General features: G+C 63.7%; 8 protein-coding genes across 8 annotated transcripts; 4 read left to right on the top strand and 4 right to left on the bottom strand.

The window, feature by feature from the left end:
• Positions 1–325: 325 nt before the first annotated feature.
• On the bottom strand, positions 326–1,462 carry JCM10292_006016 (F-box protein; the record flags this gene model as incomplete). Its single annotated transcript, XM_076652007.1, has 1 exon — positions 326–1,462. One exon carries the CDS (start codon positions 1,460–1,462, stop codon positions 326–328), a length of 1,137 nt encoding a protein of 378 aa, XP_076502457.1.
• Positions 1,463–2,281: 819 nt separating this feature from the next.
• JCM10292_006015 (uncharacterized protein) lies at positions 2,282–3,817 on the bottom strand (the record flags this gene model as incomplete). Its single annotated transcript, XM_076652006.1, has 8 exons — positions 2,282–2,371; positions 2,445–2,532; positions 2,597–2,614; positions 2,674–2,796; positions 2,859–3,187; positions 3,262–3,326; positions 3,387–3,506; positions 3,580–3,817. 8 exons carry the CDS (start codon positions 3,815–3,817, stop codon positions 2,282–2,284), a joined length of 1,071 nt encoding a protein of 356 aa, XP_076502456.1.
• A 1,428-nt stretch (positions 3,818–5,245) lies between these two features.
• JCM10292_006014 (casein kinase II subunit alpha/alpha') lies at positions 5,246–6,908 on the top strand (the record flags this gene model as incomplete). The annotated part of the gene is made up of 10 exons (XM_076652005.1): positions 5,246–5,332; positions 5,403–5,411; positions 5,474–5,521; positions 5,611–5,778; positions 5,834–6,140; positions 6,224–6,316; positions 6,382–6,490; positions 6,560–6,614; positions 6,685–6,736; positions 6,811–6,908. The coding sequence occupies 10 exons, from the start codon at positions 5,246–5,248 to the stop codon at positions 6,906–6,908; spliced, it is 1,026 nt and encodes a 341-aa protein (XP_076502455.1).
• Positions 6,909–7,490: 582 nt separating this feature from the next.
• Positions 7,491–9,904, top strand: JCM10292_006013 (uncharacterized protein; the record flags this gene model as incomplete). Its single annotated transcript, XM_076652004.1, has 11 exons — positions 7,491–7,546; positions 7,612–7,666; positions 7,850–7,944; positions 8,008–8,030; positions 8,093–8,154; positions 8,211–8,540; positions 8,613–9,301; positions 9,363–9,375; positions 9,437–9,623; positions 9,694–9,809; positions 9,872–9,904. The coding sequence occupies 11 exons, from the start codon at positions 7,491–7,493 to the stop codon at positions 9,902–9,904; spliced, it is 1,659 nt and encodes a 552-aa protein (XP_076502454.1).
• A 519-nt stretch (positions 9,905–10,423) lies between these two features.
• Positions 10,424–11,118, top strand: JCM10292_006012 (DUF3140 domain-containing protein; the record flags this gene model as incomplete). The annotated part of the gene is made up of 4 exons (XM_076652003.1): positions 10,424–10,466; positions 10,535–10,626; positions 10,731–10,949; positions 11,086–11,118. 4 exons carry the CDS (start codon positions 10,424–10,426, stop codon positions 11,116–11,118), a joined length of 387 nt encoding a protein of 128 aa, XP_076502453.1.
• A 514-nt stretch (positions 11,119–11,632) lies between these two features.
• On the top strand, positions 11,633–13,145 carry JCM10292_006011 (uncharacterized protein; the record flags this gene model as incomplete). The annotated part of the gene is made up of 5 exons (XM_076652002.1): positions 11,633–11,985; positions 12,059–12,349; positions 12,410–12,570; positions 12,674–12,819; positions 12,924–13,145. The coding sequence occupies 5 exons, from the start codon at positions 11,633–11,635 to the stop codon at positions 13,143–13,145; spliced, it is 1,173 nt and encodes a 390-aa protein (XP_076502452.1).
• Positions 13,146–14,596: 1,451 nt separating this feature from the next.
• Positions 14,597–19,831, bottom strand: JCM10292_006010 (uncharacterized protein; the record flags this gene model as incomplete). Its single annotated transcript, XM_076652001.1, has 15 exons — positions 14,597–14,836; positions 14,899–15,041; positions 15,097–15,195; positions 15,254–15,320; positions 15,380–15,677; positions 15,740–15,882; positions 15,940–16,366; positions 16,436–16,897; positions 16,956–17,048; positions 17,103–17,223; positions 17,332–17,546; positions 17,631–19,013; positions 19,073–19,169; positions 19,233–19,337; positions 19,582–19,831. The coding sequence occupies 15 exons, from the start codon at positions 19,829–19,831 to the stop codon at positions 14,597–14,599; spliced, it is 4,143 nt and encodes a 1,380-aa protein (XP_076502451.1).
• A 364-nt stretch (positions 19,832–20,195) lies between these two features.
• Positions 20,196–24,023, bottom strand: CDC60 (leucine--tRNA ligase CDC60; the record flags this gene model as incomplete). The annotated part of the gene is made up of 7 exons (XM_076652000.1): positions 20,196–21,786; positions 21,849–22,318; positions 22,392–23,074; positions 23,134–23,284; positions 23,344–23,445; positions 23,556–23,672; positions 23,784–24,023. 7 exons carry the CDS (start codon positions 24,021–24,023, stop codon positions 20,196–20,198), a joined length of 3,354 nt encoding a protein of 1,117 aa, XP_076502450.1.
• Between the last annotated feature and the right edge of the window lie 295 nt (positions 24,024–24,318).

Here is a 24,318-nt window from a genome sequence, read left to right as displayed (position 1 = left end):
CAGGGAGGCGGGAAGGACAGGGCTCGAGGACGCCGCGTCGCTCGTCGGAGCATCAACGGGGAGAAGGCGCGCACTCGAGCGGGAGGAGGCGGTCGCTATGTAGTGCTCTTGCTATCTCGTAATGGCTTCCTTTTTCGTTTATCCTGGCTGGGCACTCGCGAGAGAACGGTGGAAGCGGCGAAACGCTTCGGACTTCTGGGGGTAGACTGACAGACGCTTTCGCTCGCTTGGCCGCTTATATGTATGCACGATGCGGACCCTGTGCGCAGGTGAGCAGAGGGTCTGAGGGATCGTGTTGCTCGAAGCCGACCTCGGTCTTGTTCCGCTACACGTCGAAAAGATCCTCCGGCCAAATCCACTCAATGTCGAGGCCCCGCTTGCGGGCAACGTCCTCCATAGTCGCCCTGCTCCGACTTTCGATCGGCTCATACTCGGGCACAGCGCCGGCATATTTCGCCATGGTGCGAAGGACGCGGAGGCCAGGCAACCAGGTCGCATTTTCGAGGAAACGGACAGATTCGGCCCCCGGAGGCGTATGCGTGCCGAGGTCGAGTCGGACTAGTTTTGGAGGCAGTTGGTGGAAGTACTCGAGGGGCCTGATAACTGCGCCAGGTGGGTCGGCGGTGCTGAGCACGAGGGATCGCAGGGCCGGTAGCTGGCTTGCCCAAGACAGGACGGACAAGAAGCGGTCGACTGTCGACTGATTGACAAAGTCGGAGAACCACAGTTCGAGACGCTCGAGGTGCTCGAGGTGCGGAAGATTGGCGGCATTGCCGAGATGGGCCGAGGTGGGGCGTTCCAGGCTGATTCCGAGGGAGGCGAGGACATTCTTTGAAGGCGTGACGAGGTAGGGCAGTGTTGTTGCGACCAGATCCTGACCCCTCAATGTGAGCGCGCGGAGGCGACACTTGGGTGGCGGAAGGGCGAGAGGGATCGAACCTTGGTCGACGAAGTGCAGTTCCTCGAGGACCCGCAGCTGGTTGAGGAGGTCGGTGAAGCCACCAGGGACGGCACCGGTGAAGGTGAGGGAGCGCAAGGTTGCTTTGCACGCGCGAACTATGCCGAGTACGCCCGCAGCGCGATTGTCCCACTCGTGGCGGGGACGGACGATGTTGAGCTTGCGCAAGTGCGACATGCCGGTGACGAGGTTCCGCAGAGCATCTTGCTCCGCTCGACTGGAACCAGCAATCTGAAGGCGAACGCTGTGTACGAGCCGCAATGTCGCGTCGGGGAGCTTGGCGTGCAGGCGTCCCGTCAACGTCGCGTCTCCGCCGAGGATGTCCGTCGCGACGAGTTCGAGCGGCCCGCTGTACAGCTCCGGCGTCGCCACGGCGTGCCAGCTCTTGCACACGAGGCTGTAGCTCCGGAGCGATGCGCGGCGTGCCTTACTGCGCGACTTGACGAGCGAGAGCCGAAAGATCTCGAGAAGAAGCTCGGTGGGAAGGGCCGGGGCCGTGTGCATCGCTGTTCGTGCGGGGCTGTGAGCTCGTCTTTATGCGTTCTGCGCGCCATCAAGCGATCGGCGAATCACTTTGTCGCGACGCACGTACCTGCTGATGAAGACGGACGAGCAGGAGCAGCGGGCGGACAACGACTCGCGCGAGTCGACAGAAAAGCTGAGCGGTCCAGTGAGGGCAATGTGCAGCTACGAGCTCTCCCTCGGCTCCCGTTTGCGGGCAGGAGTGTGTGCACAAAGGGCAACCTTCGCCGGCGCTTCTTCCGCGCGGTCCCCTTGGCTCGGCTGGCTGTGTGAATCGACTACGTACATACGTAGACGACCTTGCCGTGCGAAAAGCACCTGTGAAGGACGCTCCTGTCACAATTGACTGCGCTGCGCCCCTTACGTCGACCTGCTATTCGTTCGCAGTCGCGCGACGCTCGCGAGCACCTCGACGTTGATCTCTCGTCCTCTCTGCCTCTACTCGCTGTAGCTCAGCGCGTTTCAATTGCATGCAGCAGAGCCTTGAGAATGGAGTGGGGAGGGAAAACCCTGGACACGCAGGGTGGGAGAGGAGCGAAGGGAGAGAACAGAAGTTGCAATGTTGCCTACTCGAGCCATGTCTATCTGCTGGTGAAGGGGGACGACCAATCTACAACAATACTGCACAACAACATACGCCGACCGCGGCGTCTTTTCCGATCTACGTACGTACGCCCACTCCCTCCGTCTGACGGCTGGAGATCCGCTTACGCCTTGTCCAGTTTTTCCGCGCCCATGAGGTGCATCGCACGTTCCCAAACAAATAAAGCCGACGCGTTCAGTATACGCATCAAGGGGGCGTCAGCGAAGCACGGCGAGAACGCGGGAGCGAGAGAGGCTCACGGTGGGGAAGGCGCGCAAGATTCCGGGCACGAACCCGCGGTAGAACGCCTGCGGGGTTACACAGTCCAGTCAGCCCTCCTACAAGGCGCGCAAAGAGTCAGTGAAGACCGAGGAGACGCACCTTGGGCCCGCCCTCGGCGTAGATGGAGCGCGCGCAGGCGCGCCAGGTGGGGTAGCGAGGGTTCGTGAGCGAGTCGGTCATGAGGCGGCTGCGTGCGGAGACAGACAGTGTCAGCGAAAGGAGAGTGGAGCTAGCAGGGAGAGGAAGCGCACTTCTTGACGGCGTCGAACCTGGAGGAGCGTACGAGGTCAGCTCGGCGGGGTTGTAGGCGCACACGACTGGGACGCACGGGAAGGCCGACACCCAGAAGAAGTTGCTCGCCATACCGCCCGCGAGGAAGTTTGCCGTCCCCTGATTCAGGTCGGGCGCGAACTTGTTGAGGCCGCGGAGGATGAGCTCGTACGAGAGGAACCTGCGCCCGCCCCGCCTCGTCAGTCTCGCCTTCTCATACGATGCACAGACGAAAAGACGCACATGACGCCCATCCAGCTGCGGAAGAGGAGCGTCCCGCCGAGCCCGTGCCACAGGCCCGTGACGCCTTTGACCTGGATGACCTTCCTCGCGCAGTCGATCGGCCCCGTATATAGCCTCGGCCCCGTTGTCTGCATCTGCAGCCGCGCCTTGAGGTGCTCGGTCGGGCACGCGACGAAGCACACGGTCTGCCCCGCGAGGAGGCCCGCGAGGAAGTGCCCGCCGAGAGAGAGCTGCAGGTTCTTGGGCTCGTTCGCCTGCGAACGCCCCTTGCCGTCGTCTCGCCAGCCCGACCAGTCGCCTGTCTCAGCTCGTGCAATAATGAGGCGGTACTGTGGCCGGAAAAAGGAGGGTCGGCGCTGAGGGTAAGTATGTGAGCTGATCTGAAGAAACTGGATGAACGCACCTGATGCAGCGACCCCATGAGCATACTATCGCTGATGGTCCACCCGATAGCCGGCGGTGTTGCACCTGCAATCTCATCAGTCAGCGCTGCGCGATGGACTCCGCGAAGGAGATGCTTCCGCGCACCCTTGTACATCGCACGCGGTCCCTCCTGTCTCAGCGTGCGCATGAGCACGTCCAGCGGGCCCGAGTAGGTCCCTGGCGGCGAGCATTGTAGCCGGACCTTGACAATGTCGAAAGGGTGGCCTGTTTTCGCGTGCGGAACGTGAGCAGGAGCAGCTGCACGATGATGCGGTCAGAGGTCGGAAGGCAAGCGCACCGACGACGAGCTTGGTCAGCCCGCTTGCGGTGCCTGCTGCAAAGCCCTTGAGGTCGATGGCCTTGCCCTTGCCCTTGTCTTTCCGGCCAGAAGCAGGAGGACCTCCACTGCTCGTCGAGGAAGAGGTCGTCGCAGCCGCGCCGGCGAGGGGCGCGGCGGGGCTCAGTTGGGACGGCGTAGCCGAGTGCGACGGCAGCGCAGGCGCAGGGAGCGGATCGGACGTGGTCGACGTCGACATTGCGGCTCGGACAAGTGGAGAGGTTCGGCTCGAGGAGAGCGCAGCCGCAAGAGTGCGTACGTGACAGCGAGCGGCGCAGAAAGTGCGCTGCCGTGCTCTGCTTGCTGTCCGAACTGCTTCTGCCGCACAGGAAGCTCGAGCGGAAGAGCGAACGGAGAGCAGACGCGGCCGCTCCGCTGATCGCGCCGAAGTCGACGCCGGCGCGATCGCTTCCCTTGTCTTGCACGGGCAGTGGCTTTTGAACCCCTGGGGCATCGTAAAGCATTGCATCGCAGAACGCCGCCCTGTAGGAAGAACCTCGACTTTCCGCCGACTCGGCTCCTTCTCCTCCTCGACAGGTGTCACAAAGCAAATGTACGGTACACTCTCGAGCGGCCCGGAAGACATGGCGAGTCTGGCGAGTCCGAAGGAGCCAGATGAAGTAGGCATTGCGGCCAGAGAGGAAACCAGAGCTACCACCTCGTCTATCGGCTGCAGAGGAGCGATTCGACCTGCGAGCGTCACGAGGGCGGGCAATTCGGACCAAGGCAGCGAGGTAGTGGGCTGCGGGATGGAAGCAGAGGTCAGCGGCTGTACGTAAGAACAGCTCGAGTGCTCCTATAACGGCCGCACGAGCCGAAGTAGCCCTGCCCTCTGTCCCGCTCGCTCGTCGCATCGTCGTGCACATGGTTCAGCCTCAGTCACGGTAACGAGCCGGAGTGTCTCCGCCACAATGCGAGTGAGTAAGACCCGCGGCGGTAGGATCAATTGGATAAAAAGGTGTAGCATCGCAGGCTGAACATGGCTGCGCGACGAGCGACGAGGGGAGGGAAGCTTGGAGAGGGCAGGGGCGTCGTGCGCGTCCGCCCACTCGTGCAGGAAGCGCTCTGCGCGATCCTCGTGCTGCTCGCAAGTCTCCGCATGGAGGCTCGAGGTTGAACCCGAAGGTTTTCCGGGCAGAAAGCAGCTCGAGAAGGGCGAGTACGCCTCATGGACATGCAGGACCAGAACAGAGACACTCACGAGAGCAGCAGAAACACGGTTCAGTGCACGGCAGACCTGCTTGCGCGGATCGAGAGAGCGCAGCGGAGAAGGTCGAGCGAAGAGAGGGCCGCACGGCACGCGCCAGCGACGGCGGCGTGCAGCTCGGCTCGACCCTCGACCGCGCAGACTGCCGCCGGGAAGAGGACAGCGTGCACCGGGGCTAGCAGGACTGCCTCCCACCCGCGCATCAACCTTCGAATCCGCCGCTTGCTGCGAGCTGCTGCGCCGCACCGTCTCGCACGCTCAAGCGCACCGCCCCGCCTCGCACTCGTCTCGCAGAGCCACGAGACTGCCACAGCGAGCTTCACCGCCGCACTTTACCCCCGCCGGACCCTTCGCAGAGACCGCCGACCCGCCGCATCTCCGTGTCCCCCTCCACTTGGCCTCGTCCGCTCATCGCCCGCAATGTCCTCGTCCCGCTCGATCGCACGCGTCTACCCCGACGCAAACGAGCAGTTTGGCGAGTCCTGGCACAACTACGATGCCCTCATGGTCTGTCCCGCTCTCCTTCTCGTCAGACCGCGCCTCGAGACTGACTTCGTCCTCGGGTTGACTGCGACAGGTTGCATGGGTGCGCCTCGACCACGGCTGCTTCCCCTGTGTCAGCTCACTGACCCGCACCCTCACGCACAGGGCATCCAAGACAACTACGAAGTCGTGCGCAAGGTCGGCCGTGGCAAGGTGCGTCGGCCGCTCTCCCTCCGGTCTCGCCGCTACGCGTCCAGGACGCGCGTGCACCAGAGCTTGCAGCTGAGCAGCCATCTCTACAGTACTCGGAGGTGTTCGAGGGCGTCAACGTCGTCAACGACGAAAAGTGTGTGATCAAGGTGCTCAAGCCGGTCAAGAAGAAGAAGATCAAGCGCGAGATCAAGATCCTCCAGAACCTTGCCGGCGGTACCAACGTCGTCACTCTCCTTGACGTCGTGCGCGACCCGCAGGTGCGCTGGGGCTCCCCTTGACGCCAGCAACTTCCACTCACACTCTCCCTTCCAGAGCAAAACGCCGTCGCTCGTGTTTGAGCACGTCAACAACACCGACTTCAAGGTGCTGTACCCGCGCCTGACCGACTACGACGTGCGCTACTACATCTACGAGCTCCTCAAGGCGCTCGACTTCTGCCACTCGCGCGGCATCATGCACCGCGACGTCAAGCCGCACAACGTCATGATCGACCACGAGCGCCGCCAGCTCCGCCTCATCGACTGGGGCTTGGCAGAGTTCTACCACCCGGGGACAGAGTACAACGTCCGCGTCGCGTCGAGGTACTTCAAGGGCCCCGAGCTCCTCGTCGACTTCCAGGGTGCGTCGGTGCTTGTTTCGGGGCTCTGAGACTGAGCCGTCGGTGCATTTACTCATGCGTTTGTCTTGTTGCCGTCCGCACAGAGTACGACTACTCGCTCGACATGTGGTCGCTCGGGTGCATGTTTGCAAGCATGATCTTCCGCAAGGAGCCCTTCTTCCATGGCCACTCGAACGGTGCGCCCTTCTCACCTCCCTTACCCCTGCACTGCTCCTGACAAGTGAGAGGCGCGCGTGTGCAGAGGACCAACTCGTCAAGATCACCAAGGTGCTCGGCACCGACGACCTGTACGCGTACCTCGAGAAGTACGACATCGACCTCGCACCCGAGTTTGACGACATCCTTGGCCGGTTCGTTTCCGCGCTTCTCCCCCTATGCATGTTACTCGAGTCGAGACTGACGCAAGGTTGTCGCCACAGCTACGCGAAGAAGCCGTGGAGCAAGTTCATCACGTCCGAGAACCAGCGGTACATCGTGCGTGTCCCCTTCGTTCCCAGCTCCTGTGCGTGTGCAGAGCAGCTTGCTTACCCGTGCTCACGCGCAGAGCAACGAGGCGATCGATTTCCTCGACAACCTGTTGCGGTACGACCACCAGGGTGCGCTCTCTCCCCCCTCTTGTCTGTCCTTCCGCCGTTTAGCGCACTCACACGCCCCGTCTTGCCGCGTACAGCTCGCGCGACGGCACAAGAAGCGATGGAGCGCTTCGCCTATTTTGCCCCCGTGCGAGACGCCGAGGCTGCCGCCAAGAAGGTCGAGACGGTCGCGTAGACGCCTGCCGCCTCTCCCTCCCTCCGTTCCTCTTCTATCGCATACCACCCTCGATCCCCCAGCCTGCCATCTCTATCCCCGCTTCTCCCATACACCCCCTCCCTCGCTTTTCGCCCCGCTCCGAACATTTCCTTCACCCTTCCCTCCTCCCTCTTTCGCTCCCCGCGCCGCGTCGCTATTCGTTTTGCTGCTGCCTAGTCTGGGTGTACTGCTGTATTCTTTCCCCTTCCTTCTGCCGTTGGGCTATTTGCGCGCGTGGAGAGGATGCGGATCGCCCACGCGGAAGCAATGAATGTCGCTCCTCGTGGTCACGTCGCTCTACCACTCGTAGACCAGCGGCGTCTTGGAACGATGCGGCGATCCAGAGCGAGCAGGGGCGCAATCGACGCATCTTGATAGGTTCGGTCAGCCATGACGCTCCCTTTTCGGACTCAGTTGCGAAGCCCCACTCCGATCGCCGTCGTCGCCTGCTCTTGCGCTCCTCACCACAGGCGGATGCTGAGCCTCCTGCACCCGCTCAAGACTCGCACTACTCTCACTCGCTACTCTCCCGCCCGCCGCGCTTTCTCCGCCTCTGCCGTCATGCCCCTCGCTCGCATCCAGGTCGGCCCGATCGACCTCCTCAAGGATGGCCAGATGTGCGTTTCCTCTTTGTGCTGGCCTGAACGACGGACAGAGACTGACTGGCGTCGGGCGCACGCAGGAAGGAGATCCCGTTCCCCAAGGAGGACTCGGAGACCAAGATCCTCCTTTCAAAGGTGCGTCTGCCCCGCGAGCATTCGCTCTGGAGATCGTCGGGGCGGGTTGCCAGCTCTCCCTGAGACGCTCCTGTTCCTGTCTCGCTCGAATCGGACGACTCGACCGCCTCTCACCCGATCGCACCACCCACTGTTCTGCATGCGCACTCCCCGCTGACACGCTCTCGCTTTGCCGAAACGCAGATCAAGGGCCAGTACTACGCCAACAGTAGCAAGTGCACGCACTATGGCGCGCCGCTCGCCAAGGGCGTCCTGACCGAGAGTGGACGTCTCGTTTGGTGCGTTCCGCTTCCTTCGCTCCGTTGTAGGAAAAAGGAGGCTGATCAGACCCTTGAACGCAGCCCGTGGCACGGTGCTTGCTTCAGTAAGCTTTCGAAGAGCGCTCAAGTTCGGAGTCGCATTAGCTAACGACTGACTCGCTCGCAGACGTTTGCTCGAACGGCGATATTGAGGACGCACCCGGTATCGACAGCCTCCAGAGCTTCAAGGTGCGCTTCCGACATTGTCTCGAAGACGCACTTCTGATGATTATGGGACCCTTCAGGTTGAGACGGACGGTTCATACGTCTACGTTCACGCCGACGATGCAACCGTTTCCAAGACCCGCGAGCCCGCGGCGCCCTCGATTGAGATTGGCTCGGCTTCGCCGCACGCCAACGTCCTCATCGTCGGCGGCGGGCCCGGTGCCGCGCACGCCATCGAGGCGCTGCGCGACGAAGGGTTCACGGGGAGCATTCGCGTCGTGTCCAAGGAGCCGCACCTCCCGATCGACCGGACCAAGATCTCCAAGGCCCTCATAAGCGATCCGGGCAAGCTCGCACTGCGGAGCAAGGAGTTTTACGACAAGCAGAAGGTCGAGTTTGTGCTCGGCACGGTGCGCCTCTTTGCCCATCCCTCGCTCTCGTCTCACTTCACTTATGCGCTTCACTCATGCGTGCGCGTGCAGGAAGCGACAAAGCTCGACTTTGCGAATGCGACCGTGGAGCTGGCGAACGGAGACAAGGCGACCTACGACCACCTCATCCTCGCAACGGGCGCAACGCCCACTAAGATCCCGCTCGACGGCATCGACCTCGGCAACATCTTCACCGTTCGCGGTGTCGCTGATGCCGAGGCCATCACTTCTGTCGTCGGCCAGCCGGGCGAGAGCGACCCGAAGAAGAACGCCGTCATTGTCGGCTCGTCCTTCATCGGCATGGAGGTGGCGCTCGCGCTCGCGGGCAAGGCGTCGCTCACGGTCGTCGGAATGGAGGAGACGCCGTTTAGCAAGATTCTCGGCCCGGCGATCGGGAACGGGATCCGCAAGTTCCACGAGGGCAAGGGGACCAAGTTCGTGCTCCCCGCCGAGCTGTCGCACTTTGCGCCGAGCGAGAGCGACAAGTCCAAGGTTGGCGCCGTGCACCTCAAGGACGGGACGGTCCTTCCCGCCGACCTCGTCGTGCTCGGGACGGGCGTCAAGCCCGCGTCGCAGCTCCTCAAGGACGCGGGACTCGAGCTCGAGAAGAACGGCTCGGTCCGCACCGACGACGTGCTTGAGATTGAGCAGCTCAAGGGCAAGAGCAAGGGGCGTGTCTTTGCGCTCGGCGACTTGGCCACGTTCGACTCGCCCAAGGGCGTCAACTACGTCCAGCACTGGTCCGTTCTCGAGCCTCCATCTTCTCGGCCGTTCCGGTACTGACGCGAGATCCCATTGCAGGAACGTCGCAAGCGTTAGTCTCGTCAGCTTTGTTGCACCGAAAAGCTACTGATGTCGCTCGGCGCGTCCCACAGAACCACGGCCGCACGATCGCGCACCTGATCGCGACGCAGAAGCGCGAGGCGTACGACAAGGTCGCCGTCTTCTGGTCGGCGCAGGGTCAGCAGCTGCGCTATGCCGGGTCGACCAAGGCGAGCGAGTGGGACGACGTCGTCATTGACGGCAACCCGGACGAGCTCAAGTTTGTCGCATACTACACGAGTGCGTCGGCGCTCTTTCTGATAATCTGTACGCAGTGCCTCATGCTGACGGATCTTTTCCCGTTCCGTAGAGGGTGAGGAAGTCGTTGCTGCCGCGTCGATGCAGCGCGACCCCATCGTCGCGCACTGCAGTGAGCTGCTCAAGCTCGACAAGATGCCGACCAAGAGCGAGCTCCAGAAGGGCAAGGTGCGTCCCATTTCTCCCTTGCCAGCTTGAACTGGCGGCTGAGCCTCAAAGCCCATGCGCAGAACCCGCTCGACATCCCGCTCTCGTCGGCCTAGGATCCGGTGCTGCCTCCCTCGCAGGCGGCGGCACCCGTCTCTGCGCGTCTCTAGCCCGCTCTCCGTAACCTCTGTATATAGTCAACTTGGTGCATCGTTGTCTGGCAGTGCAACTTCCTTCGTCGGTTTTGCTGCACGTGCGAGACTTCCGATCTGCAGGATCTGCAGGGCGGTCCGATGACGTTTGAGAAGGTCGAGCGGGAGGAGCGTCGCTTCTCTCGCTTCGACAACACGCGAAACAAGAGCAGATCTTGTCGTAAGCCACGTCGTTGCAGTGCGCGTCGACCACAGCTCACTGCTGATGCTTGCTCGCTCCGCCTGCGCCTCGTTGCCGTTCCGCGTTTCGCCCCGCACATCGACTCCGCTCCTTCGCCCTCTTCACGCTCGCCAGCTGCCGTACTCCTGCACACCGTGCGTCTTTCTTCTCTACGATGCCGAGATACCGCCCGAACTGACCGGCAGCCGTTCGCCGCGAACAGACTTCGTTTACCCCGCCTCTTTCACGCTACACCTCTCACCATGGGCGGCAAGTCGGACGACCAGGTCATCAAGGAGTTCAACGGTGCGCATGCACTCTCGATCCCTCTGTGAAAGCGTTTCCTTGCGTGGAGCTGACGTCTTTCTGCTCAGAGTACGTCAACATGACGGCGGACGAGCTGCGCGAATGGCTCGAGACGGAGGACTCGCAGTCGAGCGGGTGGTCCAAGGACAACAGCGGCAAGGTGCGTCGTGCGGAAACTACCGAGGTGCAAGCGTGGACGCGATCGCTGGTTCCCCCGGTTGTGTGCCGCGATTCTGAGACTTGCTCACCACTCACCGTCGGCAGGTCGAGTCGGGTCAGGAGTCGGTCGGGCACGAGTCGGGGCGCAAGATCATCGACATCCTCGAGCGCAACCCGGACAAGGACCCGGAGCAGTACACGGACGAGGACCTCGAGCACATGCGCCGCGTGGCGAGCTACTGCAAGCGGCACATGGCGCAGGAGCAGCACATGGTCGACGAGAAGGAGCCCGAGGAGCTCGAGCAGACAAAGTCGTACCGCAGCGTGCGTCTTTCACCCCGTTTGGGCTCTTGAGCCGTCTTGTCGGCCTGCTTCCTGTGCTTCGCGCTCCTCAATTTCCGCTGGGCCCGGTTCACGCTCGATCGGACTGCAATACTGACAGAGTCTATTTGTCGCGCAGCTCAAGAACTGGGGCCATGACAGCCTCAAGTAGGCGCTCGACGCTTCCACGGCAACGAAACGACGGAAGAGCTGCTTGTAGGAGACGAGACGACAGATGTAAATAGCCCGTTGTACCTTCCGAGACTAGGCACGCCTTGACCCTCCCTGCAGCTGAACGCGCATCACGGCGGAGAGGATTGGAAAGGACCGTGCAGGTTGAGCGAAGAGGAGCAAGAGAGGAGAGCGGTACGGAGGAGAGCGGCGACACCCGGACGAGTCCGCGTCGATTGAGCAAGCCTCAGGGCAGCTTCAAGAGTCGCCCGGGCCTGTTGCTGCAGTCGAGGCGCAGGAGAGGAACGAGGCGAGCGCACGCTCGCGGTTGCAGCGGTCGGTCCGTCCGCGCACTCGAGCAGCGCAAGCCAGCTTGCACGCAGGCTTGAACAGAGCTTGTAGCGCGCACGCAAGCCCTTTTACCGTGCGCTCGCTCTGAGCGCCACCCTTCGACTCGCTCGATCGCTCCGACTTGCTGGATCACCTTGCTCTCGACTCGTCCAGAGCGCGCCACGATGCCCGGACGGGCGAGCCAGCCGTACGCAGACGCGCGCACGTCGTACGAGATGCACCCGCGCCGCTCGCAGTCGTCGTTCGCTTCCCCACCTCGCACCTCGTCGCCCGCCGCAGCCTCGCTCCCGCACGCCCGCTACTCGTCTGCAGACCTCTACGCTCTCGAGCAACCCGTGCACGCCGCCCACAGGAGCGAGTCCGGCCTCCTCGCTCATCCCGAGGAGCGCCGCTTTGCCCAGGACAGCGACGACGACGATGAGGACGACGAGGGTGCAGGGTTCGCCTCGCACGGAGACTTGCGTCCTGCAGGCGCGCGAGCCAGCACTCGGTACAGCCAGGCACCCGCACTCGTCTCGTGAGACTTCCCCTCTCCAAGCTCGACCCATCCGGTCCTCCCGGCTGACCTGGTCCTTCCCTCGACCGTGCAGCAACCCCTCGGGCATGTCGACCCTCTCGCGCTTCGACCCTGTCGGGAGCAAAGACGCGCTGAACTCGACGGCCAAGTTTGGCGGCGAGACGGTCGAAGCGCCAATCCTGTCCAAGAGCGACTGGGCCGCCGGCGAGGCGCAGCGCGAGAAGGACGAGCACGTGCGCGGCAAGAAGCGCCGCAAGCGCGAGGCGTGGGCTGGCGAGGCGAGGCACGTGCAGGGTCGCGCGGTCGGCTTCGTCCGGAGGAACTGGAAGTGGCTCCTGCCGGTCGCCATCGCTTTTGCCGTCGCGTGCGTTCCGTCGTTCCCAGACTGCTCACTCGCAACTCTACTGACTTTCGAGTCACTCAGTGTCATCCTCCTGTGCTACTTCCTCATCCCGCGCACCCCGACCATCAACTTTACGTCGCGCAAAGTGCCCAAACCCGCCCTCACTTCGTCGGACGACAACCCGTTCATCTCGGCCGCTGACCCGACCAGCTTCAACTTCCGAGGCAGCATCGCTTTTGCCAGTGCGTTGAGCTTCCACACCTTCTGCTGCTACAGCTGCGGCTTCTCGCGGCCGGTTGTGTGGGTCGGTCGCCTGCATATCACGCTGAAACTCTCGCTCTGCAGTCGACGCCTCGGACTCGTACCTCCCCGTCAAGTACCGCTCATTTGGGCTCACGGTCCGCTTGCAGGAGACGAACGGTATCATCGCGCAGGAGACGTGGGATGCGGGCGAGATCAGCGTGGCGGCGAAGAGGGAGACGAGCTACGAGGTGGGTCTTCGCTCTCTACGATCGCGAGTCTTGCTGTCTCCTGCCTAGCGATCGCCGGTAGGAAAGAAGTTCTAAGAGCTCACGCCTCCTTCGTCCGTCGGCAGTTCCCGCTCATGTTCCAGGGCAACTACAGCTCCGAGGACAACGGCTCGTACCAGATCATGCGCCGCGCATGCGCGCACAAGTACGCAACCATATACCGCCCGCCGCTCAACCTCACCGTGACCGTCTCGAGCTCGATCTGGGGCGTCGTCAACGCGCCCGAGCGCACCGCACGGCTCAGCCGCGTCGAGTGCCCGATCGAGTGGCTCGCCAATGCTTCGTGAACTGTTCGTGCCATCTCCTTGCTGTACCGTACGACGCGTCGTTAGCCCCCGATTCGAGCACAGACATTGCTTCCGCCTCGTTCATCTCAATCCTGCGCGTTTGTCCTCTCGCTCCAGTTGTTGCTCACTCCCCATTCTCGCATTCTTCTGCAGTGTTCACATAGTTACTTTCCGGTTGAGAGGCCGTCGCGAGACCATCGAGCCTTGCCCCTTCGTACACACAAGACGCTGTGTCGCTCCTTTGCTCAAGTTGGCCTCCTCGGTCCACCCAATTGCTGTCGCGCCTGCCCCTCGCCCTCTCGCGTCTTCTGGATGTTTGCGCGCGAAAGTTGCGGAAGAACGCACCTCCTCTGCCTCGATGTCGTTAGACCCCAAGGTGAGTGGCTGCTCGAGAGAAACGTCAAGCCAGGTCGTCGGGAGTAAAGAAAGATCGCTTCGCTCCTGAGTCGGCTGCCGCGCTCCTCCATTCACTCGAGCACCAGTTCTGAGCGTTTACCGCGTCGAAATAATGTCGCTGCGCCGCCGCCGGTTTGGCACCAGCGCACTTCGGCCCTCCGGACCGCTCCACAATTTCAGTCTTTCTTGCCGATCCTGCGCAGACCCTTCGGGTCTTCATTGCCCCTTAGGTAGTTTGCCTGAGCTCCTCAGCATGTCGTCCAGACAACCTTGCGCTGCGCACGACCCAGTGTCACGATGCTCCTCGATAGCTTCCTTGTACTCAGACTCTGCTTTCTTCCTCACCTCTTCACTTGGCCTCCGCACCGACGCAAGAGACGATGCCTTGGCGCTTTCAGCTCAACTTGACCACAGACGAAGGCCGAGCTGCCTACCAGTACTTGATCGAGCAACAAGCCCTGTGCGTCGTCATCGCGTGGCTCTACCCCATGCCGACGCGCAGATGCTGATTGATGGCATGAACCTGAACAGAGGAGTCCATGATCGCTCCATGGTTCCGACGTTCCGCGGGCAAGAGCTGACGGAGGAGCAGGTCGAACAGCTCAAGGTCCGCACCGCAATCCGTTGCGCGAGACTCGACAGTCAGCTAACGTTGCGGACTACAGGCTAAGGCGGGTCCGGCACTCATGAGCTTCGAGGAAGTCACCGAGTAGGGGACGAGCGTGTAGAGATGCGGAAAAAATGAAGTACTTCTGACAATGGCCCCATGACGGGGATGAGGCGCGAGCTGCCTGACAATGTGAGCGATCCCAACTCGGCAGATCGCTCCTCGAACCCGGATGTGCGGTGCGAAGTCCCAGGGCGCGCGGCGTAAGAGCCGTAGAGGGCTCATTTGTGACCGATGCGAGCACAGCGTCCGCGACGCTCGGGCAGAGTAAAGTAGACTTACATACAAATTGCTTCATACCGACAACCAGTCGAATCCCGGCCTCGCGCGAATCGAGCGTCTCACAAAAGCAGCGTTCTGCGTCAACGCCGTATTCCGTTTCTACAGCTCAGTACCTCCTCCTGATCGTCCGCTGCAGATCCTGCAGCCGCCCAACCGTCGCCTGGGCACCCGTCGCGCTTTGCAGAGCCATGAGATACCGCCCAAGCGCCGACTCGATTTCGGTCGCTGGGAAACCGCGCGCGTGCGATGACGGCGCCGAAGACGACTCTGCGAGCCAGGCCTCGAGGAGGGCAACGAGATCCGTCGCAAGGAAGAGTAAGCCGGCCGAGGTGTGCCAGGGCGGGACCTAGGAGCGACACCTGCATCAGCATGCGGGAAGCGCGGGACAGGCGAGCGCGGAACACGCACCTTGGCAGTGAACAGCTCGTCGTAAACGGCAAAGATCGCTTCAAAGGGAACACCGGCGTCGCGGATGGCGAGCGCGACCCAGCCTGGTCGTGCCTCAGCCTTGCGGTCGAAGCTGAAACGTTCGAGGAGCGCCGTGAGGTCGGCTGCGTGGGAGCGTGGTCAATTGGAGATCGGGAGGAGGGTAGCATGCGGACGCACAGAGCGGGAAGGAGACATCGGAGGTGTGGAAGCGCTGGCCTAGCTGAGTGACCTTGGCGGAGACTGCGTCGATGGGGTTCTCAGGCTGCTCTTCTTGGGCTGCAGAAAGCTGCGTCAGTGCTTCCACACACCCGGAGAAGTCGAAAGTCCTATGTACCTCGCGCAAGAATGGCCTCCCAGGTCGCCGTCACGAGGAAAGGATCCCGGTGGTCCGACACATGGAACTGCATGCGCGCCACGAGTTAGCTGGTCGCCGGAAAGGCCGCAAGCTGCCGGTACGCACGATGAGGAGGATGATCTCGAGCAGCTCGAGCGGCTCGGCGAATTCGGAGTAGAGCTCCGAAATGGTAAACAACCGGTCCTCGACCTTCTCGAGCCACACCTGCTTTTCGTCCTGCGGCATCCGGCCTTCCTCAATCGCGCGAAAGATCTCGATCTGCACTTGCGCCACCTCGAGCTTCTCCTCGACGTCCGTCAGGAACTGCACGGCATCGCCGCGCGCCGACGACGGGAGCTGCGACTTGGCGTTGCCGACTGCGAGCGAGAGGTACTCGACGCGCTTCTGCAGCGCAAGCGGGAAGCTGGGCGACACGGCGTCGTCAGTACCCCAGAATTTGGAGGAAGGGGCGGAGGAAGAACGCACGCCGAGGTCTCGGCCAGCGAAGCGAGGACGGATGCAGCGGCGGCATAGCGCGACGTGCGCACGTAGTACTGCCACAGCAGGTCGGTCTTTTCGAGCGTCGTGGGCTCGCGTGCGAGGAAACCCTCGAGGTAGGGCGTGCGGGTCTGCGGAAGAACTAGCTTAGCTTCTCGAAGACGGTGCGAAGTGCAAAATAGACGCACCTCGAGCAACTGGTTGGTCAGACCGCGCAACAAGTACCACTCGTAAAGTTCGACATGGAAGAACTCGTCCTTCACCGCAAGCGCCTTGTTGTACGCGTTGGTGCGCAGCCCGTCGGCGTCCTCGTACGACGTCCCGCCAGGCGGGCGGTTTGGTCGCGTCGTCTCGTCGAGCAGCTCGTCCATAGCCTGGAGCGTGTCGAATACGAGTTGGTGGCACGAGCGACGGAGCTTGTACGCGCTCTCGCGCGGGTCGTTCGCGGGCTGCTCGTCGAGCCAGTACGAGACGGCGCGGTCCGAGCTGTCCCACCGTTGTGCGCAGGCGAGCGCGAGGTCGATGACGCCCGGAGCATACCGCATCGACGTGTACTCCTTGCAGATGTCCTGCAGCCGCTCAAGCGAGAGGTGGCCCGCCGCCTTCGTGAAGAGCCTGGGTGCATCGCACGCACGATCGTCAGAAGCTGGCTCGCACCTGGCTGATATACAGTAAAACACGCACCTCAGCGACTCGCGCAAGCACTCTGTCCGCTCCGAACTGTCGTAGGTGTCCTTGGCGCGGCGCATCGCCTCGATGGCCTTGTACAGCAGGACGTCGTCGGTCGAGCAGAAGCTGCCGCAGCGCTGCTGGAGCGTCTCACTGATGGCGTCGACCGAGAGGTGCCGCCCGATCTGCTGGTTTATCACGGCGCTGACGAGGCCGCGCGCGACGTCGCGCCCACGCTTGGTCGTCAGGAGGGTCGCGTATGTGAGCTCGGAGAAAGAGCGCTGAAGCTCAGGGTCGCAAGAGGCGACGATGTCGGGCAGCTTGTAGTCGATGAGGAGGAGGACGAACGAGATGGCCTCGACCGTCTGCGTGAGGAGGAGGCGGAGGGCAGCGAGCGAGGTTTGCTCGGCGGCGTACGCAGCTGCATTGTGCCCTGCTCGGCTTGAATCGGGAAGGTGGGTGAAGAGGTGTTGCTCCCTGTATCGGATGGGCATATGAGAGGTGGCCGGAAAGCAGGCGAAGAGACGACACGCACTGCTCGACGAAGGCTCGCAGCGCAATAAGATCGCGCTGCACAGCGCTCAGAACGGGCTCGGGGACGTTTGCGATCTGCTGAGCAGGCGACGAGCTGCGCGGACGCTTATCAGCAGTGCTTTACGGAGTCACGCGAGGAGCGACGCACCCGACGCGCGTGATCTTCTGCTTCCAGATCGAACGAACGAGACGCGCAAAGTAGAACGCGAGACCCTCGTGCCGGCCAGAGAAGATGAGCTTGCTGTCGGACGCCGGGTTCTGCTGGCCACCTGTGAAACGATCGTACAAGCATCAGAGAGGCATGTCCGAGGAAGTGCGCGCCTGTCTCCCAGCCCCTTCCAAGAGGCCAGCAGGGTAAGCGAGAACTGCAAACGCACCGCCATACCCGCCACGGTCAATGCTGACCGGCCTCCCGCCGCCCTCGAAGAACAGCGCCTTGGCCTGCTCCGCCACCGCAGTCGTCGTATTCCGCTGCGCGTTCGATGCCAGCGACGCCGCACTCGGGCCCGAAGGCGCCGAGTCGCGCGAGACGAGCTGCGAGTTCGACGCTGCGATCGAGAGAAGCATGGCGCACGACTGGTCGCGGCCGTAGCTGCGCGACACGATATCCAACGACGATCAGCCTGACGCACACCAGATGCGGAATGAGCGGAAAAGTAAGAAGCAGCGCGCGCACCTCTCGAAGAAGACACCAATCTCGCCCTGCCCGCCGTTGCCCGCCAGGCTCGCGCCCTCGAGCACGTCAAGCAGCGTGTCGACGGGTCTCTGGCGGCTGACGACGTTGGCGCCCATGTTGGTGAGGACGACCCACTCGCGGCGCGGCTGCGTCCCCTGCGTTGCGAGCTCGTTGAGCGCCGTCCCACCCGCCGCGGGCACAATCGCCGCCGGGAGCGCCGTGATCTCGGCCATGTCCCACGTGCGCCCCGGGACCTCGATTGTGCTCGCGAGCTCGGTGAAGGGCCGTGTCTGCTGCGCCGAGACGGAGACGGCGCCCGTGGCGGCTGCGGCGGACGAGAGCGACGACGCGGCGACATCGGGCGCCGTGACGAGGAGGACGTCGAGGTCGGCCGTGAGGTTGTTGGCCGCGAGGAAAAGGCCACCCGAGGCGTGCTTGGCCTGCAGGACGGCGTTGAAGGGGATCTGGTTGCCCTGCTGCTGCCCCTGCCCCTGCTGCTGCGGCGCTTGCCCCTGCTGCTGTCCCTGCTGCGGCGCCGGCGGCGGGCGCACGTGCGCGAGCTCGAGCGCGGCAGACGAGTTTGACACGCCGTAGTAGTATCCGCGGCGCTGGTGCGTGAAGTAGAGGCGCACGCCCGTGCTCGTCACGGCGACGAGGGCAATCTTGGCGCTCGCGCCGCCCTCCTTGACGCTGACCGGCTCGAGGCTGACGATGCGGAAAGCAGTGCCGGCCTTGAGCATTGGGTTGTTCGGGAGCAGCATCGCTGCCTGGCGCGAGAGGTCGCCTGTCTTGGCGACCTTGGTCGGCGGGCCGTCGAACGCCTTGCCCGGCGCCGAGGACGGCAGCTGGTACATCTCGATGGTCGAGTTGCGCAGCAGGGTGTAGAGGAGGCCGCGCTCGTTGTCGAGCTGGAACGAGACGATCCACTCGTTTTGCGGGATGGCCGAGAGCGAGCGCAGGAACGACGGCACGACCGACTTGGCGATGCCGCCGGAGGTCAGGTTGTGCAGCGAGCAACGCTTGACGAACCAGCCCTCCTGTGCCTGGTAGGCCAGCTCGTACAGGCACCCGTCGCCGCCAATGCCGCCAGGCGTGAGCGGTTCGGGCGACGACGAGAGGAAGATGCGGCCGGTCGAGGTGCCGCGGATGGTGGTGAAAGAGACACCGTCGGTTGGGACAGAGAGACCGGTGAGGTAGAAGGTGACCTCCTTCTTGGCGCCTGGGCCGGGGGACGTGTAGCCGAGCCCGACGAGGATGACCTGGGAAGGAGTCGCGAGGACGAGGAGGTGCGAGATCGAGTCGACAAAGACGCCTGGCCGCGGGCGCACGAGCGCAACGCCGACAATGACGTCTGCCAGCTCCTCGAAGGTCGAGAAGGACGAGCTGCAGGAGTGCAGGGTAAGTCGCGAAACAAATGAGTGGAGATGTGGAAGGTGACGGACCCGTCTGCCCAGTCCCACAGGAGCAAGCGGTGGTCGACGGTGACCCACGCGCGCTCGATCTCGGGCAGAAGACCCATTGAGCAACGAGACTGGGTGACTGCGAGGCAGGAACGGATTAGCCAAGGGAGCGATACGACAAGCGGACAAATCGAGGACGCACGATCATGCTCTTCGAAGAGACGATCGGGGAGGAGGACGGTGCGGGTCTTGGTGAACGGGGCCCAGGCGGGATTGGGCGGGAGGACATAGTCGGACGAGGATGCGCCTGCAAGGGGAGGAGGGACCATGGTCAGCATCAATCTCGCCTGCCTTTTGCAAGCCTTAGGCTCTTGCTCGGGAGCTACGCGATGCCCTCAGCACGCCCAGCGCCGTCCTGCGCAGGTGAGCGGCGAGGGAAACCTCCGTCGCTGCCTCGAGGTGCAGCAGGTCTCGCTCGCCCGAAAGAGCACCGCCTGTGCAGCTGGCAGCCCCTTGCTGAGCTCGAGCATCGCAGTGCGAGCTCGACTCACCGGTCAGGCTGTCTCCGATGCCAGTCCAGCGGTCGTCCCTCGCGAGTCGCTCGTCGACGACCTTTCCCGCCTTTTCGAGCGGCGCAAAGGTCGGGTCCTGGCTAGCCTGCTGCTGCTGAGACTGCTGCAGGTCCTGCGCAGGCTTGTGCCCTTGCCCCTGCCCCGCCTGCGACGGCGCCGAGAGCGATTGGGTCGGCGGAGCGTTCGAGTCGCCGAAGCGCCCGGAGGAGGCGCTGCGCTGGAGGGCCATGCTCGGCGTGGACCTCGTGTGCGTGCTAGACGCGCTCTCGCCTGTCAACTGCGCGGAGAGAGGGCGAGCAGATGTCGGTCAACCTCCGCCTGCGTCTCTTCGAGCGGATCCGACAAAGTTGCGCACAGCATTCCAGAAGACTCGCCATATGCCTGCAGCAGAGCTCACGGTACGAAACACACTATAGCTTCGCTCAGGACAAGAAAGGGGGAGCGGTGCCCGTTTTCCTCTCCTTCCTTCCACTCTCCTCTCACTCGCACTCGCAAGACCTACTCAGCCACGGCGGAGGATTGCAATGCTGCATTTTGCGAAGGGGCAAGAGATGCCAGGAGACCATACACGTACAAACGCTCCGCATCCCCGTCTATGCGCCCGTGTTGTAGAGGACGATGCCAGGCGCGCCGGGCTCTGCGCGCTCGACAATGCTCGCCTCGAACCCGGGCTCGCCCTCCTTGGCGTCGGCCGCCGCCGCGACCGAGATGTCGTCCATGCCGAGCGAGCGGCGGATGTAGGGCATGGCGGCCGCGAGCGTGTCGGCCTCGGAGAACGACACCTCGCGGTCGACGGCGCGCTCGTACCCGACGGCCGCGATCTGCTTCTTGAGCTGCGCGATGAACGGCATGTAGCGCTTGTCCTTGATCAGGCCGCGCTCGACGAGCTGCTCCTTGACGTGCTTGTCGTCGACGCTCGCGCCGTTCCACGCCTTCTTGACGACGGCGACGGCGTCCTCCTGCCACGCCGGGAACGTGCTCGCGACCCAGATCTTGCACGCCTTGGGCTTGCTCGGGTCGAACGCCGCCGCGGCGCCCTTGCCCTTGGCCTTCTTCTTGGCAAACGACAGCTCGGCGTCGCGGATCTCCTTGACCTTGCTCCGCACGTACTCGGCCGCGTCCGACACGGCGCGGTCGACCGGCTTGCTCACCTCGGGGAACAGCGCCGTCTGCACCGACGTCGCCTCGCCGAGCACGGTCGACCACAGGTGCTCGGCAACGTGCGGCGCGATCGGCGCAATGAGGAGCGCCTGCACGCGGATGAAGCGCCGCGCGAGCTCGCCGTGCATCCCGCCCTCGCTCGCCGTCGCGACCTGGTACAGGTCGCGCGCCGACAGGAGCTGGTAGAAGCCAAACTTGAGCGCGTCCTTGTACAGCGCCTGGTCGTAGCACGCGTACGCCTGCTCGATCGCCTCGTTCATCTCGTTCTCAAAGATGCGGTCCCAGATGAGCTCGTCGGCGGCGCCGCGGCGCAGCTGGCCCTCGTTGGCGACGACCTCGGCGCACCAGTCGATGAGCGTGTGCAGGCGCAGGATGGCCGCGTTGGCCGTCGACTCTTCAAAGTTGGCGTCCTCAATCGAGTCGCCCGCGTCGGCGAGCGTGACGCGCGTCGCGTCGGCGCCAAACTTGACGAGCGAGTCCTTGAGCGTGAGCGAATTGCCGGTCGACTTGGACATCTTCTCGCCGTTGAGCATGAGGTGCCCGTTGGCGCGCATCGAGCGCGGCCAGTGCTCCTCGCCAAAGAGCGCGGCATGCACGTAGATGCAGAACGTGAGGTGGTTCGGGATCAGGTCCTTGCCCGACGAGCGGATGTCCATCGGGTAGAAGTAGCTGAACTCGGCCTTGAGGCGGTTGAGCTTGTCCTGCGGGATCGGCGACGGCGACGGGAACGCGCCGTTGGCAAAGATGTACTCCCACATCTCGTCCGTCATCTGCTCGGCCGTGATGCCGAGCGGGCCGACGACCGAACCGTCGATGGGCGGGCCGTGGAGGAGGTGCGAGATGGTGTAGTACGCCATGTAGATCGTGCTGTCCGAGAGCGACTCGACGAGGAACTGCGGGTCCCACGGGAGCTTGGAGCCGAGGCCGTACGAGCGCGCGCACGCCCACTGCCGCAGCCAGCCGAGCGTCTTCTCAAAGCCGTTGCGCGTCTCGTCCTGGTACGTGTTCATGCGCGACAGGAGGCTGTCGGGATAGGGTCGTTAGTAGGCGCGATGCGTGCCGTAGAGGGGCGAAACGGAACGCACAGCTCGGCCTTCTTGAGCCACCCAGCCTCGCCATAGTCGAGGTACCACTGGTCGCAGAGCGCGACGACGCACTCGTCGCCCGAGCGCGACATGACGAGGTTCTCGGGCTCCGAGTACATGAAGGCGAGGCCCTCGCCGACGAGGTCGTCGCGGATCTTGTTCTTGACCGTCTCGACGCGCTCGCCCTTGTACTTGCCGACGACCATCGTCCCGCCGTAGAAGCCCTCCTTGTACGCAATCTCCTTGGCTTCGGCGAGCTGCTTGGCGTCCTTGCTCGAGTTGATCCTGAGCGCCTTGCACACGGCCGCGGCCGTGTGCTCGCCGTACGTCGGCGTCGTCAGGACGGCGATCTCCTCGGCGGCGACCCACTCGGGCTCGATGTTGTAGTACTCGGGCTTCTTGCGCAGCTCCTGCGTCGTCATGTAGTCGTCGGGCGAGTCGGCGGGCATGCAGATGACGACGGCCGTTCCCTGTGCGAGGGCGAGTGCGTGCAAGCCAACGAGTCAGCACACAGCACCGCAATCTCGCACCGGCTGGACGCACCTTGTTGTCCTTGATGCTGTCCATGGGGACGACGTAGACCTCCTTGTGCGCCGAGAGCGCCGGGTGGACCTTGGTGCCGAGGAGCTCTGCGCCCTTGACCTCGCCAACCGACTCGACCTGGTTCTCCGTCTTGAGCAGGCCCTGGTACGCCATGTTGCGCGCGGCGCGCGGCGTGCACAGGTACAGGCACTCGGCGCCGTCGCGCGCGTCGACGGCGCGGTACAGGCCGTACTCGAGGTGCGACCCGACAAAGATGTTGGTCACGCCGTGCATCGTCTCGGAGCGCAGCGTCGCCGCGATCAGGTACGTCTTGGTGCCCCTTGCGAGCTCGGCGACGCGCGCGGCGCGCTCGCCCCACTGCGTCACCTCGAGCTTCATGGCGATGTACTCGTACGGGCCGACGCCCTCGCCCGACTGGCGGTCGTGGTCCATGCACGGCTGGCCGTCCTTGGGCGAAAAGATCGTGTTGCGCTTGCCAAACTTGATGTACCCGAGCCCGTGCAGCTTGTTCATCTGCCACCGCACGAACGAGTCGTAGTACGGGTTGGCCGGCGTCGTGATGAACGAGCGGCGCCAGTCGATGCGCGAGCCGAGCGCGTTGAGGTCGTTCTGCGCGATGGGCGGGAAGTGCTCGAGCCAGTGGTACGGGTCGGCAAACTTCTTGATCTCGGAGCGGGGAACGCCTACGGGTGCAACGAGCGTGAGAGCCAGTCGAGAAAGCTGCAGCAACTGCAGAACGCACCGATCGACTCCATGATCTGGAACTGGTACTGCAGGCCGGTGCTCTTGGCTGCGAGCTTGCCCTTCTTCGCCTTGCTCGGGTCGCTCGAGCCCGTCGTCGTCGAGGTCGTGGCAACGGCAGTCGCGTTACCGGGCTCCTCAGTCGCGACGACCTGTCGTGGCGGACTGTGAGTGCAGAACGAGGGAAAGCAACGCGGAAGCCGCGACGCACGGTCTCGTCCTCAGCGGGCTGGCCGTGCTTCTCAAAGTCCTCGCCAAACATCTCCATCTCGCGAATGAGCTTGTCGGCAGCGGCCTTGATGGGCATGCCGGTCTGCGGGAGGGCGAAAGCAGAGTTAGCCTTCGTCTCGAACAGGGACCGAAGCTGAGCGCAACACGCTATCGCGCGGCACGCGTCTGCAACCTCGTTCAGACGGAGCTCACAGCGTGGAAGCCGAAGGGCCAGAGGGCGCGCTTGCCGCGCATGCGCTCAAAGCCGGTGAGGAACTCGATCTTGGAGATGGTGAAGCCGTGTCCAAGGTGGAGCGAGCCGTTCATGTACTGCAGTCGGGGAAGCGAGCGTCAGTCAGGCGCCCTCTACTATGCTCGCACAGCCTTGATCGCGCAGAGCGGGGCACGGGGTCATGCAACTGGAGGAGAGACGAGACGGACCGGGTAGGGCATCGTCGCGAGGACCTTGGGGTACTTCTTACGGAGCTCGTCTGCATGCTGGGCAAAGTCGGCGTCGGGGACCTGGGCCTCGCCGGTCGCGTAGGGCGAGTTCTGCTCGAAGAGCTTGTCGTCGAGCCAGCGCTGCTGGGCCTTGTGCTCGAGGGCGATGAGGAAGTCGCGCTTGGCCGTGTTCTGCGCGGGCGGGGCCGTCTTGGACGGGGCCGGGGCGGCAGTGCTCATCGTGGCGGCGGCGGCAGCGGCGGGGAAGGGGCGGCGGAGAGCAGCGGCGGCAGCGAGCGGGCGGAGGAGGGGCGACGCCGTGGTGGGAGCGGGGAGGGGCAGGCGCGGGTGCAGCTCTGCCTGGCTCGACTCGACTCGGCTGCGCGGGGAACGGCTTGTGTGCGGCTCTGCTGCGCGCTCGAAGCGGTGCTCGCGGGGGAGGGACGCCGTCGCTTGACTCCCGCGACTTTCCTTGCGCTCTCTCTCTCGCTCGTCACGTCCCGCGCTGGGCCGGGCTGAGAGGCTGTACTGCTGC

This window comes from Rhodotorula paludigena, assembly GCF_050403205.1.
Source record: "Rhodotorula paludigena JCM10292 DNA, Rt_paludigena_JCM10292v1_ctg62, whole genome shotgun sequence".
In the NCBI taxonomy this organism is placed as follows: domain Eukaryota; kingdom Fungi; phylum Basidiomycota; class Microbotryomycetes; order Sporidiobolales; family Sporidiobolaceae; genus Rhodotorula; species Rhodotorula paludigena.
The sequence above is the reverse complement of the archived record's forward strand: the minus strand, read 5'-3'. Positions and strand labels throughout refer to the sequence as shown.